This window comes from Sceloporus undulatus, chromosome 6 (assembly GCF_019175285.1).
Source record: "Sceloporus undulatus isolate JIND9_A2432 ecotype Alabama chromosome 6, SceUnd_v1.1, whole genome shotgun sequence".
Taxonomy (NCBI): Eukaryota; Metazoa; Chordata; class Lepidosauria; order Squamata; family Phrynosomatidae; genus Sceloporus; species Sceloporus undulatus.
The window spans coordinates 105,856,534-105,870,981 of record NC_056527.1 but is presented as its reverse complement, the minus strand read 5'-3'; the positions used below and the strand labels follow the sequence as shown (position 1 = coordinate 105,870,981).

General features: G+C 43.3%; 1 protein-coding gene across 2 annotated transcripts in view; it reads right to left on the bottom strand.

Moving 5' to 3' along the window:
* LOC121934714 (brain-specific angiogenesis inhibitor 1-associated protein 2-like) overlaps positions 1-14,448 on the bottom strand; it is a 50,702-nt gene that overhangs the window by 23,042 nt on the left and 13,212 nt on the right. The window contains exons 1-6 of one of the 2 annotated variants that reach the window (XM_042475486.1): positions 12,717-12,778; positions 6,082-6,157; positions 5,859-5,945; positions 3,747-3,808; positions 3,411-3,482; positions 1,655-1,792 (exon numbers count right to left, since the gene is read on the bottom strand). In XM_042475486.1, the coding sequence (XP_042331420.1) occupies positions 1,655-1,792; positions 3,411-3,482; positions 3,747-3,808; positions 5,859-5,945; positions 6,082-6,157; positions 12,717-12,764 (483 nt within the window). In that variant the 5' untranslated portion in view covers positions 12,765-12,778. Of the gene's footprint in view, positions 1-1,654; positions 1,793-3,410; positions 3,483-3,746; positions 3,809-5,858; positions 5,946-6,081; positions 6,158-12,716; positions 12,779-14,448 lie in introns of those variants that run through there. The other variant, XM_042475487.1, reaches the window with a different exon arrangement.

The window sequence follows — 14,448 nt, the reverse complement described above, 5'->3', positions numbered from 1 at the left end:
GGGCGGGACCGTGTGGACCCACCCCAAACCGGGAAAGTCCCGCCCCCAGGCGGGATATGGCAAGCCTACCTGGGGCCAATTCTAGGGTTCTGGAGCGCACAGCAACCACACGCTCCAGAAGTCTAGGACATGTGAGTGCTGGCATCATGGTGGCCTCCCATTCACACGGGGGCCGCCATCGTGACGTAAGCGACGTGCAGCTTACAGATGTCATTGCACGTCGCTTACGTCACCGGCACGCCAATGCTGTACTTGTGACATGTGCTGGGCACCTTAAAAAGATCCCAGTTTTTCTGGGTTCTTTTTACCTCAGAGGGACGCCGCGCTACTGCGGTGTCCCTGTGGAAGAAAAATGGATGCATCCAGCCCACCCTTTTGGGAACGGTATGTACTGCACCTAACTCAGTACTGCTTACATTAATTGGCAGTGGCTCTCCAGGGTTTCAGGAAAGGGTCTTTCGCAGACCGACTTGGAGATGGTAGGGATTGGACCTGGGAATTTTTGTGGCCAAACGTGAGATGTACCACAGAGCTACCATGCTCCCTTTCTCTCTATACACCTACTGAGTAAGTGAATATCTGCTACACAGGTGGACAACTTGTGGCCATCCAGATGTTCCCTTCATCCACCGGCTCTATCAGCTAGGGTTGATGGGAGCCATAGTTCAACAGCATTTGGAAGGCTCTAGGTTGCCCTAAGTGCCAGTTTGGTGTACAATCAGACCTCCATATCAATAGATTTTTTTATCCACCGATTCAAGCTTGAAAATACCAAAATATATATATATATATAAATTCTAATAAGCAAACCTTGATTTTGCTATTTTATATAAGGGACACCATTTTACTATGCCACTGTACATAATGGGTCTTGAGAATCTATGGATTTTGGAATCCATTGTGGGGTGTGTGTGTGTGTCCTGAAACCAAACACCAGAGGATACCAAGGGCCCACTTGTGGTTTGAGAGTTGGACTGGGATACTGAGAGACCAAGGTTTAAATCCCTGGTCAGTCATGAAAACCCACTGAGCAATCTTGGGCAAGTCACATTCTCTCAGCCTCTGAGGAAGGCAAAGGCAAAAGCCCTCTGAACAGACTCCACCAAGAAAACACCAGAAGGGTCTTTATAAATCATGGTCAGAAATTACTTGAAAGCATTCAACATCCAAATTGCACATCCTTCATCTACTTGAAAGATGCAGCTGAAGAATATGGGGAATTGCTCCTCTCCTAGCAAGGAATGGTATACGAAAGAAGCACATGCAGCTCCATTGTGATGTGTGTTTTCATGCACAGTGAAAAGATCAATCTCAGGCATTCAGGATCAAGAAAACAAACAAACAAACAAAGTTTGCAGAGCTGTTTTCAGTCTGAGTAGATGGCACTGGGATGGGCATATCATTTGACCAATTCAACTTTGCCTGTGATCACTACATCTTATAAACAAGTTCACCCGATTTGCAGAGAGAGTGTCTGGTTGTTCCCGCTCCGGCCCAGAGAGCCTGTCCTGGAATTGCACACATCCGGTTTCTGGCAGGATGTGACACTCTTCCCTGGGGGGATGTGCAATGTTCCCATTGTTTGCTTAAGCACTTCCCCTCATGGGGGATGAAGATCTGACCTCGCTCTTGCATCCTTCACAGTCGAGCTTACCTGCACCTCACGATCCCCGTATTTCTGTGGGTTTTTGCTGTTCTGGCACTTCTTCCGCAGTTTCTTCAGCTCAGCCTGACATTTCTCAATGGACTCTGCTTTGGCACGGTGTTCACCTTGGTATTTCTTCAGGGTGGCCTACAATGTGGGGAATTGGATGGGGAAGAAGTGGCACATAGGGTGACCAGTTCATCTTGAAGGAACGGGATCTTCTATTGCAGGTATAAGGAACCTTTAGCCCCCTAGATGTCTTGGGCTTCTCCTTGGAGTGACCAGATATCCTACTTTTCTAAGACATGTCTTACATTTCAGCCTTCTGTCCTTGCAGAATTCCACAATGTCTTCCATTCTGAGCACGATTAAGAAGCATGAATTTCTATTTATATGAATGTTTTCAGCCTTTACTTTGTAATGTCCAACATTTTGTTTTAATGTATTACATTTTGCAGTACCTCGTCCTCCTTTTAGGGCTATGACATCTGGTCATCCTGCTTCTACTCCCAGGCTGCATCTGCATGCAGATATAATGCAGTTTGACACTGCTTTAATTCCCATGGCACAATGCTATGGAATTCTGGGACTTGTAGTTTATTGTGACATTAGAACTCTCTGATAGGGAAGATGAAATATCTCACAAAGCTACAAATTCCAGAATTCCATTAGCATTGTGCCATGGTAGTTATTCTTTCATTATTTTTGCACTATAGATGCAGCCCTGAAATGTGACATGGCCATGGATAGTAAGAGATTGTGGAAGTTATAGTCCAAAACATGAACAGCCAAAGTTTCCCTTCTCCTCTACGGATCCCTTTTGCCTTGTTCCACATAAAAACACAGGCCTTGCTCCCCTAACTGCAGTCAATTTTTGGATCTCACTTTGCAAACTAGGAGCTGAACAGATTGTATGTTGACAAGACAGAAGGCTGGAAAACATTTCTCAAAGAAATATTCTGTAATTAATAGATAAACTGAGTTCCTGCAGAACCTTTGGTTGGCCTTCATCAAAACACAAGCCTGTCTCCTGGAGGAAAGCTGGTTGTGGTTTTCTATTTTTTTTTCCCCCACACCCAGCTATATATCTTCATTTAGTATTCATGTAGAGTTTCTTCCTCTTATTATATCACAAAAAATAAGTGGGAAGAAGATGTGTGGAGCAAGGGCTTTCTGGAGGAGAGTAGGTCTCTGTCTCCTCCACTTGCTAAGAGGCTGCATTATGCATTGTGGGTAAAGTTTGCTATCTCCCAAAGCAGCTAAAAGGAATAGAAATGGAAATTAAACAAATATCGAACCAATTTTTAACTTTCAAATAAAACAATTTCCAGGGCAAATGGATTCCTCATCCATGGATTTGACCATCCACATGTAGTTTGAAAAATGTGTGTGTGTATGTGTTTGTGTGTATTTCCAAAAAGTATACTTTGATTTTACCATTTTATATAAGGGACACCATTTTACTGCCCCATTGTATTTAATGGGACTTGAGCATCCACAGATTTTGGTATCCACAAGAGGTCCTGGAACCAGTAGATATCAAGGGCCCCCTGTATAGTTTTCTCTGTGGCACCCTGCATACACTCAGATAGTTTATGATTACTTTACATTTTACAAAGATAGCTTCTGGATGATCCAAAATTAAGCTTTGAGCAGAATATTACACAAGGAGAATGAGAACATGAAGGATAGATGGACAAACATTCATGGGAACAGACAGACAAGCTTGACATGGCAAAAGAGTTCAGATGAATTATTCTCTCACCATCAGATACTTGATATCCAGTTCCAGTTTGTGTTCCAGTTGGGATAACAGCTCCGAGTGAAAAAGCTTCAGCTGGGACCAGGTGACAGAGAAGCAGGAGAGAATATGAGAACCAGGGAAATGGAGACCAGTGCCAAAGCCTCGCTCCCATTGCTTGGGGAACCCAACAATGGCTACAGGACATAACAAGATACTAGGGAAGATGGACTTGCAAATTTGATCTGGGGCGGCAGAAAGGAGGAGGACAAGGAAGTCATTGGTCTAAAGCGACCCATTTGTCTAATCCAGGTACACTTAAAATCAGGTTTAACTGACCCTTCATATACAGTTACTCACCGTCTCCTCCAGCTGTACTTGGATCTGCCGGTGAACCTCAGCCATCTGGAACAATGTGTCACCTGTAGGACAAGGTGACTGAAGGGTTAATACATCCCAAGCATTCCTTGGTCTGTGAAAAGATCTTTTGTCCCCCACCCTCTGACTTTGTCTGTCCCACGGTAATCTTCTTTCGGATTAATTCTTTTCCCTTGGAGTTGTCCAAAGAATCCCAACCAGCTTTAATTGGAATGAACATTCTGGCAATACTCAAACAGGGAAGAAGGACTTTCACTCTATACATGATTTTGTGTGTACAATTAATGCAGTTTGACACAGCTTTAACTGCCATGACTCGATGCTATGGAATTCTGGGATTTATAGTTTTATGAGATATTTAACCTCCTCTGCCAGAGATCTCTGGTGCTACAAACTACAAATTCCAGGACGGCATAGCAAGGAGTGTCAAATTCCTTCCAAGGAGTGTCAAACTGCATTATTTTTGCAGTGTAGTTCAGACCTGTGTAGCTTCTGCCTTGGACACGCAATGGGCAATTAACCCTCTCTTGTTAGAGGTGCAGGCATTACTTTTAAATTGAGTACTGATGGCTGAACCAACTAAAGTAGAGTTGAGGAGTCTTATTTTCATTACAGGGTAGTATTTCGTGATACTACATTCAGTGATATACAGGGACTGTGATTTATGAGTAACAGTAGTACAAAAAATATTTTTTCCTGATTAAAACAGATCATACAGTCATCATAATCAAGTGATAAAGCTATCTTGGATTCTACCATTTTAGGCTACAAGTATGTATATGAATGATCACCCACTAAACCTGTATGTGCTAAAATACCACAGAGTTAGAAGGTTAACTTTCCTTGGCATGCTTCCCCCCCATACACAAATAGGATTTTTTTTCCTTTTGAGAAAGGATTTAACAACGCACACCTGCAACCCGAAATGTTAAAACCCCAAAACAATCTGACAACTTGATTCTGCTGGCTGTATAAACTGAGAAAGAGAAAGAGATGGGTAAACAGGAATAGCATGTCATATGAGTATTACTATGCAAGCAGTATCTGCATGACTGACCAATTTCCAGAGATTCCAGGCAGAATCTGTGTCAGACACGTTGTGCATTTGTGGTTATGTGAATTTTAGATTCTCTGGTCTCTCTCTCTCTCTCTTTTAAAATGCATTCAATGGTGGTTATGTGCATGCTTACTTCCCATCCTCTGGATTTCAGTGACACTTGCTCCTGAGTAAGCATACAAGTAAGCTATTCAAGTCTATTTCTTAATCACTGTATCATGCCTTATTCTACGTCTAGTTCCATAAAGACGGCTTTCTGCAAATACATATGTGCATGCAGAAATTTTCTAAAGTTGGGGCACAGAATTTGAGGCTTGTCAGATATTGTTGTTCAGCAACCTCTAGAGGACTGTAATTTTCCTGTGAAGAATGCAGTGATAAGAAGTAAGTAGAGTGGACCCTTGTTTTACGCTGGGGTTTGGTTCCAAGATCCCCCGTGTATAACAAATCCATGTATGCTCAAGTCCCATTAAATATAATGACACAGCAAAATGGTGTCTCTTATAAGAAATGGAAAATCAAGGTTTGATATTTGAAATTTATACTTTTTTTGGAATATTTTCAAACTGTGGATGCTTGAATCCGTGCATAAAAAATCCATGTATAAGAAGGGCTGACTGTATACCCTCCAACATTGCACAGATGAAAACTGGGACACAGGTGGCAAATTAACACCAGAGTGTGATCAAGAGGGGAAAAGGTATTAATAAAGAAGAACACACAAGCTAGGTATGCAGCAGTTTGTTTTTGTCTGAGCTTACTGGGAAGGGCAAGATTTGCTCCCTCCTCTGCTCTCCTTCCTGCTGTTTTGAGTGCAAAGTACTTATACAATTCAAACTGAGTTAGCAGCAAGTAAGCTGAGGACAAAGGGAGGAAATGGAAGGAAAAGAGAAAAATTGGGACATTTTAAAAACAGCTGAAAAAGCGAGCTGACAAAAGGATTAATCCAGACTGTTCCTGCCAAACTGAAATAGTTGGAGGGCATGTGTATGTCCCTATTCTTCTAAGGAGGCAAGAGATTAAATCAAGAAACCTACCCAACTCCTTGGATCCTTGACTGTCGCTGGCCAACTCACCAAGTTTCACCAAGGCATCAAAATAACCCTTGGCAGCCACTGTGACTCCTACAAAGATGGGGAAAGGGGAGGACAGAGCACTGAATAACTAACTCTCAAAACAAATGTCATAGAGACCTTCTAAGAAATACCAGCTTTGACCTGGTCCTAGGTCAACGGCTGGTTTGAAAGGTTATTCCATTACCTGAGAGTGCTTTCTGATAGTTTTTTCCCATGGTAACAAAATTCCTTAGACTGGGGTTGAATTGGTCCAGGATTGCCTGGTTACAAGGGAGAAGAAAAAATAAATAAATGATCTGAACGTTTTTTCTGGCACCATCTAGCCAAAGTTAAGCGTTTTAACATCTCTCACACACAGAGAGAGAGAATTTGAGGTTACACTCAACTTCCCCAATGAAAACCATAGGAATCAAATAAAAGGACACACATTTGGACTGGATCCTCTCCCACTGCCCCTAATCCTTCTACACTTCTCTCTGAGTAGTTGGCAGACAGGCCTTTTTTCAGAAAGAAAAAAGAAGAGATCATTTACTTAAGAGAGAGACAAGTGGAAGGAGTGTAGACAGATACATTGATAAGCAGGATGGGGAATGTACAGAGGAGGGAATGTGTATTTTGGGAAGAGGAAAGATAAAGAAGGAAGGGGAGAAACAAAGAGCATCTACACTATAGAGTTAGAGACCCAATGTGGTGCAGTGGTTTGGGTGTTGGACTAGGATGCTGGGAGGGCAGGGTTTAAATCCCTGCTCAGCCATGGAAACCTACTGGGTGACCTTGGGCAAGTCACACTCTCTCCGACTTGGAGGAAGGCAAAGGCAAACCCACACTGAACAAATTCTGCCAAAACAACAACAACCCCGTTATACATGTACATTTGCCTTAAGTGTCCCCTAAGTGAGAAAGGACTTGAAAGCACACAATCCCACCACTTCTGAGTTATATTGGCTCCATACCACTTTATTGGCCATACCTCCATCCTATGGAATCCTGGGATTCAAAGCCACAACCCCTCTGAACAAATTGCACCAAGAAAATCCCATGAAAATCCCACCTTGGGGTTGCCATGAGTCACCAACGATGTGAAGACACACAACAACAATGAAGGATTTGGAATTGTTTGCCTCCATGTGCTATTTTTATTTCATTTATACCCTGCCTTTCTCCCAATATGTGACTCGAAGCAGCTTACAGTGGAGGTTAAAACAAAATACAACTAAAGGAGTATATAATATAAACCTTTTTTAAAAACCATTAATTATATTTCTTATTAATCCTATTGAAATTAATTTAAAAGCTTGTTTCAAGCTCAAGATAAAAGTCCATCACATCATATACTTCATCATATATAGTTGGGGTAGTATATACAGAGGCAGAGAGAACGAGGAGGAGAAGGGAAAATTCCTCCTTATTTTGCTTAATCTTAAACTGAGAGTTGGTTACTGGCCAAAGGTCACCCAAGCTGAATCTTAAGGTGCTGCCACACTGCAGAAATAATGCAGTTTGACAGCACTTTAACTGCCATGGCTCTGTTATGGAATTCTGGGATCAGTCGTTTTGTGAGATATAACCTTCTCTGTCAGAGCTCTGTTACCACAACAAACTATAAATCCTAGAATCCCATAGCATTGAGCCATGGAAGTTAACAAGTGGTGTCAAACTATTTTATCCCTGCAGTGTGGCAGCAGCTTTGGAGAATATTTAGATAGATAGGCAGCACTTAGCATCTCCATTTCCAGCTTTCAGAGTGCTTCCCATGCATTACTTTGGTCATTTTTAAGGTTAGAAATGACAGTGACATTGCTGGCGTATGGGTGATGAAGGAATCTGAGCGAACACTAGTTTGCCACAGGTTGGCTAAGCAGTTGAACAGGGAGGTGAGAAATGAAAGTGGAGGGTTTTCCTATTCTATAACTACACACCAGTTCAGATCATCATGGGAACTGATAGATGTATGCCTGGGGGAAAGGGACTGAGAAAGAGAGGTTTGAAGGAATGAACTATACCTAGATGAATATAGCAGTGGTTTCCATAGGATGAGAATGGAGGGAATGGAAATGTGAGAGGAAAGGGATATTGGAGTGTATAGACAAATGCATTGGTGTGATATGAAGATGGAATATGATGGGCAGAAATGGACTCTGTGTGGCATAGAGTTGGTTGGTCCTGTACAAGTAGCAAAGGTAGTAGGACAGGTTGCAGAGTTTTGTAGGCCCCCAAGCACAGAATGGAAGTACATCACAATAAGCCATGATTTATTTTAACAATATTTCTTGTTCAAGCCACAAAGCAAGCAAATAAATGTTTGGAAGCTTTGACTTCCACATTTCTGCTTTGTTTCTTTCCTGACCCTTTTGCAGGCCTCATTTCAAAGAAATGGGAGAGATAAACCAGTGTTGTGCAGTTGAACACCATGATAAAACAAGGTTTAAACAAACAAGAGAATCTAAGCCGACAGTAAACTGGTGAACAAACCATGGCTAATCAGCATAGGTAGATTCAGTCATTACAAGCCAGACTTCAGAAAACCATACCATTGCTTCTGGTGGTGTGTAAATATACTCCAGACTGCAATTCCCATAATCAGAGTTTGAATTCATATAGCCCCATCTGCTTCCATCTACCACATCATTCTTGCCTTATCTGATAGCAAGGACAGAGCCAGGCCTTAAAAGTAGTTATACACATAAACATTCCCCCCCTCTCTATTTTGGTTTCTGTGCTTTTTTCTAATGTTTTAAAATGTATCTCTTCTATTGTCTTTTTCAAATTAACATCATTCTTGTCTACTAAGATATAGATTTAAACAATAGCAGTAATTATAGCAGCATCTGTCAAAATGCCTTAAGTAGCATGGTGTTGTGCAGTGGCCAGACTAGCACTTGGAAGTCTTAGGTTCAAACTCCCACTCACCCATTAAGTTTATTGGGCCATTCATTGTACTAGCCCAGCCTTTACTTAAAAATATTTATAAACCACTTAGTTCTCATGCTTTCTAAGGGCTGTATGAAGAAATTAAAAATTTACCATAAAGACTTACACAATCAAAATATAAAAATAAAAAATATATATTCATGTTGCCATGAAAGAATGGATTGAGAGAAGGCATGTACACAATAGATCTGTTTTCAACACAGGTCTGAACTCTCTCTAGAAGCCAAGATGATCAAACTGAGACTCATACTTCTGACAGATCACTAGAAAAGACAATGATGCTTGGTAAGGTAGAAGGCAGTAAGAAGAGGAAAACCCCTTGATAGACTCAGTCAGGCTCTGAATCTGCATGACCTGAGCAGAGCTGCTGATAACAGGGTGACTCGGAGGTCTCACATTTGTAGCATCGCCATAAGCTGAAGTTGGTTTGGCAGCAATGAACAACAACAGAACTAAAAACTGTTGGAGCATGTCAAATTTCAGGCAGAAAAACATTCCATACTCTGGGTGCCAAAACATTGAATGCACTGTTCCAAAAGACTGCAGATCAGGAGCACACGGCAACATCAGGAGGTCCTCTCTGGATGACCTCAAGAATCAAATGAGGTGCTTCAGGTAACAATGTCCAAAGTTATATTCAGCCTATCCTACATTATAGAACTGTTGTATGTCTTGTGTACCATTAACAATCATGGTGGCAGTAGTAGTGGTAGTAGGAAAAGAAAACCCTGATGAGTACAAAATGCAGTTTTCATCTTGTTGCTAGTTTCCCCAGGCAAAAATACCCTTACAGCCCAGATTTTACAGAACGTTTCAAAATTTTAAAGATTTTACAGAACTCAAGGGAGATCAGGTCTCCCTAGTCTGCCCTTCCAGGGGCGTCACTAGGGGGATGCAGACCCTGAGATGGGGATGACACCACTGCTCCCCAGACAGGCTGTGGCACTTTTACCCAAAGTACTTTAAAATACTGAAGAGATGGTCTAGTGGGGCAAAGAGAAAGTGGGAGGAGAAAGGAGAAGTCCTCTGTGTGTGTGTGTGTGTGTGTTATTATTTTTAATTTTTCTTCTAAAGATCACATCTTATCAGATCTTCATTTTAACCATAAGCAACTACTGTATATACTCCTGTAGAAGTCTAAAAATTTTAGTCAACAAATTGATACAAAAAAAATCTGAATCGGCCTATGTAAGTAGTGTACTTTAACTCTCATAAAAATAGAAACCATCCACTGGTGAAACTGGTGTAATCTGTCCTGGAAGCACTAACCTTCCTCTGTCCTGTCATCTACCTATCCTTCAGGGTGAACACAAACAATTATGCCTCCTGTAGTTTTGCAAGTTCTTTGGCATTAGTTCCCTTGCTTCAACCTTTAGATCCTTTGTTACATGACTGAGCCCCTGTGCAGACCAGCCTTAAAGGCCAGCTTGGCAGCAGAGTCGGGGTGTAGCATCCACATGACGCACGCCCTGGCTCTGCCCCCAGGGTGGTATGCTGCTGCGCATTGCTCCACATGACGCGCGGCATCACAGCACTTCTCTGGCGCTGCGTCCACACGATACAGTGCTGAAGGAGTGCAGTATAGCCACGCCACCGCGGCTATCGCACCCATTCCAGGTCACAAAAAGGAGCTGCTTTTTGCAGCTCCTTTTTAACTCCTGGAAGAGCCAGAACAGGGCCATGGCATGCAGTTGCTGTGGCCCCGATCTGGCTGAAAAAGACTAAGATTTACTTTGGACATATCCACGGGTCATATCAAAAGCCATCATTTTGGCCCCCAAACCTGCCCTCGACTTATATATGAGATTGACTTATAGTCGAGTATATGTGAGTATGTACATATAAATACATTTAGGCTGTGTGTACAGAAGGTATTTTAATTTTTCTTGTTTATGTATTACCATTACATTCGGTGATATACAGGGATTGTGATTTATGAGTAACATTAGTACAAAAAATATTACTAAGGATTTGGTATAGTATGATATGGGAGGGGTCAATGGGGGGCTGTCACCATGAATTACCGGGTGATGCCAACTCTAGTGATACCACTGCTCCTTTCCCAACCGCAGCAAAACCCTGATGTCTGCTTTAACAGCTGTCAGATGTGTGTCTTTGACGCGTGCGAAGACAGTACGGCGCACAGGAACCCTGTCTGATGTGTATTTCCTCTCCTCTCCGGAGAAGAACAGAACATTGCATCCAGTTGGAGTCAAGATGTTTACAGGGGATGGGCCTCTCCAGGCGTTTTGGGAAAGAAAGGGGTTAAGTTTTCCTCTCCTTCTCCCAGCCAAGTACACTGTAGAGAAAGAGGGAGAATTTGGCAAGGGATCTGCTTCATTTCCATAAGGAGGGGAGAGGAAGAAAACACACACGTTCAGGATTCACACCAAACGTTTCCAATGGCCTCAGAACCCAAGCAGACAAGTGAGAGACCCTGGATTTCATTCAAAGCAAGGAAAACCCAAACCAGAATCTGCCCCCCCTTTCAGTCCTCTCCTTCCAAGGAAGGAAGAAACTTTAACTGAACTTTTCCCAGCCACACACCCAAACTCTCCATGGAGTGTCTAATAAATAAAACCAGGCACCAATCTTTCCCTGGCTCCCCCTTTTCTGCAGGCCTGTCGGGGGCATTTAAAGCCTAAGAACAATGGAATGTGTCAGATTGAGGAGGAGGAGAGGTCTCTTTCTTCCAGACAATTGCAATGTCTGATCAGGAGCATGAAGAGTGTGTGATGAATAGCGAAAAGAGGAGACTTTCTACATCCTGCTATTCAGTCTGGATTGCCTTTCAGTCCGGATTCCCCCCATCCATCCATCCATCCAAAAGCTGGGACAAGGACTAGCTGGGTCTCTCCCCACACTCCTCTTCTCTCCTCCCTTCCACACTCCCTCCTTCTCCCTTCTCCTTGCTGGTGGGGCTCTCTTCCCCCACCCAACCAGCCCCACAGATCCTGGGGCAAGGGACAATATTAAGAAGAGCCACAAAGCAAGCCAGGTAGTGATGGACTGGAATGATGGGAGTCTGTCCTCCTCCATGAAGGATTGTAGGGCTGGGGCAGAGGAAGGATGGAAAGAAAACATACCAGGAAGGAGAGAGAGAAAGAGTTTGGGGGAGGGGAGGAAGAAGGAAAGGACATTTGGAGGAAAAGAAAGGAATGTGGAAGGGATGGAGGGATGAAGAAGCAAAGGCAGATGAGAAGAAGAAAGAGAAAGAGGAGGAGGAATTTGGGGGAGAGAGAGGAAGAGGAAAAGTGGATATGGAGGAAAACAAGGGAATGTGGAAGGCAAAGGTGGATGGGGAAGAAGGAAAAAGAAGAGGAGGAGGAATTTGGGGTGGAAGAGAAAGAAAAGAAAAGTGGAGGAAAAGAAAGGAATGTAGAAGGCATGGATATAGAGGTGGATGGATGGAGAGGAAAGGTGGATGGAAGAAGATAGAAAAAGAGGGGAAGGGGGAATTTGGAGTGGGAGGAGAGAGAAAGAAGGAAAGAGCATATGGAGAAAAAGAAAGGAATGTGGAAGACATGGATGGAGAAATGGTTGGGGGAAGAAGGAAAATGAGGAGGAGGAGAAATTTGGGGCTGGGGGAGAGAGAAAGAAGAAAAGTAGAAGAAAAGAAGGGAATGTGAAGGAAAGGATGGAGGGGTGGTTGGTTGGATGGATCAAAAACAAAGGTGGATGGGGAAGAAGGAAAAAGAAGAAGAGGAGGAGGAGGAATAAGGAAGAAGGGCAGATTGGACTGAAGTCTGGAAGGAAGGAAGGAAGGAAGGAAGGAAGGAAGGAAGGAAGGAAGAGAGGTCTGGAGGGCAGAGCAGATTGAAGTCGGGGGGGCAGGGGGGATGGAAAAGGCCGAGAGGCCTGGAGGGGAGGCAGGGGAGGCCCTCGTACCCGGTAGACGTTCTCGGTGAGGCGGTGGACCTCCTCGGAGCGGGACATGGTGCTGCTGCTGCTGCTGCTGCCGGGGAACGAGCGAGCGAGGCTGGGTCGGGGGCCGGACTCAGGCCGAGGAGGAGGAGGGTCTTCTTGGGGCAGAGAGGAGCCAGAGGAGCAACAAGTGGCTGGGAGGGGAGGGGAGGCAGAGGCAGCAGCAGCAGCACCTTCCCTCCAGCAGACCACACACACACACACACACAGAGCCTGAGAGTTTTTTGGGGGGAGACTGCCCCCCCCCCAAGGTCCCCTTCTTCCAAAGACCTGAGGCAGGGCCTAGAGAGACCTTTCCCTGAAAGGAAGACATTGGCAGCACAGCTTTCCTCTAGACTTCGGTCTACTTCCTCAGATGCATTTGATGAAGCAGGAGGGGAGACACGTGGCTGCATCCACACTGGAGAAATACAGTAACCCGCTTTAGCACCGCTTTAACTCTCATCTGGTTCAAGGCTATGGCATTCTGGGAGTGGGAGTTTGTTGTGGGGCCAAGAGCTCTTTTTGACTTCCAGAAAATTCCCCAAATTGTCAACTTTCTAGACGGTTTAATGTTGCATTAACCTCAACGTGTCTGAAAACCAATTGCGCTTTTGCATGTCATCTTAGGGTTTTTGGGGGGTTTTAAATCCCATTTTAAATCCTGTTTCTGCACAGGATGCGTCCTGTATGATCAACTCCTAGGCTGAATGTGTGCAAGTTCTCTGTGGTCATTACTTTTCTTTATGTTCCACAGTAAGCCTGCCTTTGCATTTTCTTCCTTAGCCTTCCTTAGGAGTTGCTATAAGTCTGTGATGTTTTCTGCTAGTAGTATTGTCACCTTGTAACAGAAAGTGTCACCTCACCCTTATGATGCCAAGGGATCTTGGCACACCGTTGAGACTATGAAATGAAAGAGAGAAGTTGGTCACAGGAGCTTCCATAGACTTTATGCTACCTCCTCCGACAGTGGCATCAATAGGGTTGGCGTCACCCGGTGTGAAGATTCAGGGTGCCATCCCTTCTGCAGTCACCTCCTCCCATCCAACACCTTACAGAATCCTTAGTAATGTTTTTGTACCAGTGGTACTCATAAATGGTGATGTAAAGAATATTTGTCAATATCTGGTATTTGAATATTTCGAAAGCTTTTTAAAGAGACCAAATTATGAGCCCTTTTGGGTTTTAATTCAATAGCCAAGATTTGAGTATTTAGCATAAGCAAAGCTACCGTTCATATTGGTTTTTTCCCAGTGGAGGAATGTTCTTTAAACCTCCGCCAAACTTCCTTTTGACACACTAATTGAGTTTGAAATGCCAGGTAATTAGTGTAAAATGTTCGCCTCCCTTGTCTTTCATTTTCATTCAAGAAACCTGTGAAAAATACTTCTCAACCGTTTGAAAGTGGGACTTTTGAAAAGAATATTCTGCATCTAATTCTCGATGGATGAGAAGAAACAAAATTGGTTTGTCACAAGGCTATGTCATAAACCATAATTCCCATATATTGTTGAATCTAATGGTAGTGGCAGTGACATAAACAACTAACACGATTAAAATTATATCTTTAAATGACAGTATCATATGCACAGTATAAATGTGTTTACGAGAGATGGGCCTCCACATTTGCGGCTGACAGAGTTGCACTGGAGGATCTGGAGATTCCTAGGAAGTGTTCTCTCAGGTAAAAAAGAATAGTTATTATTATTATTATTTG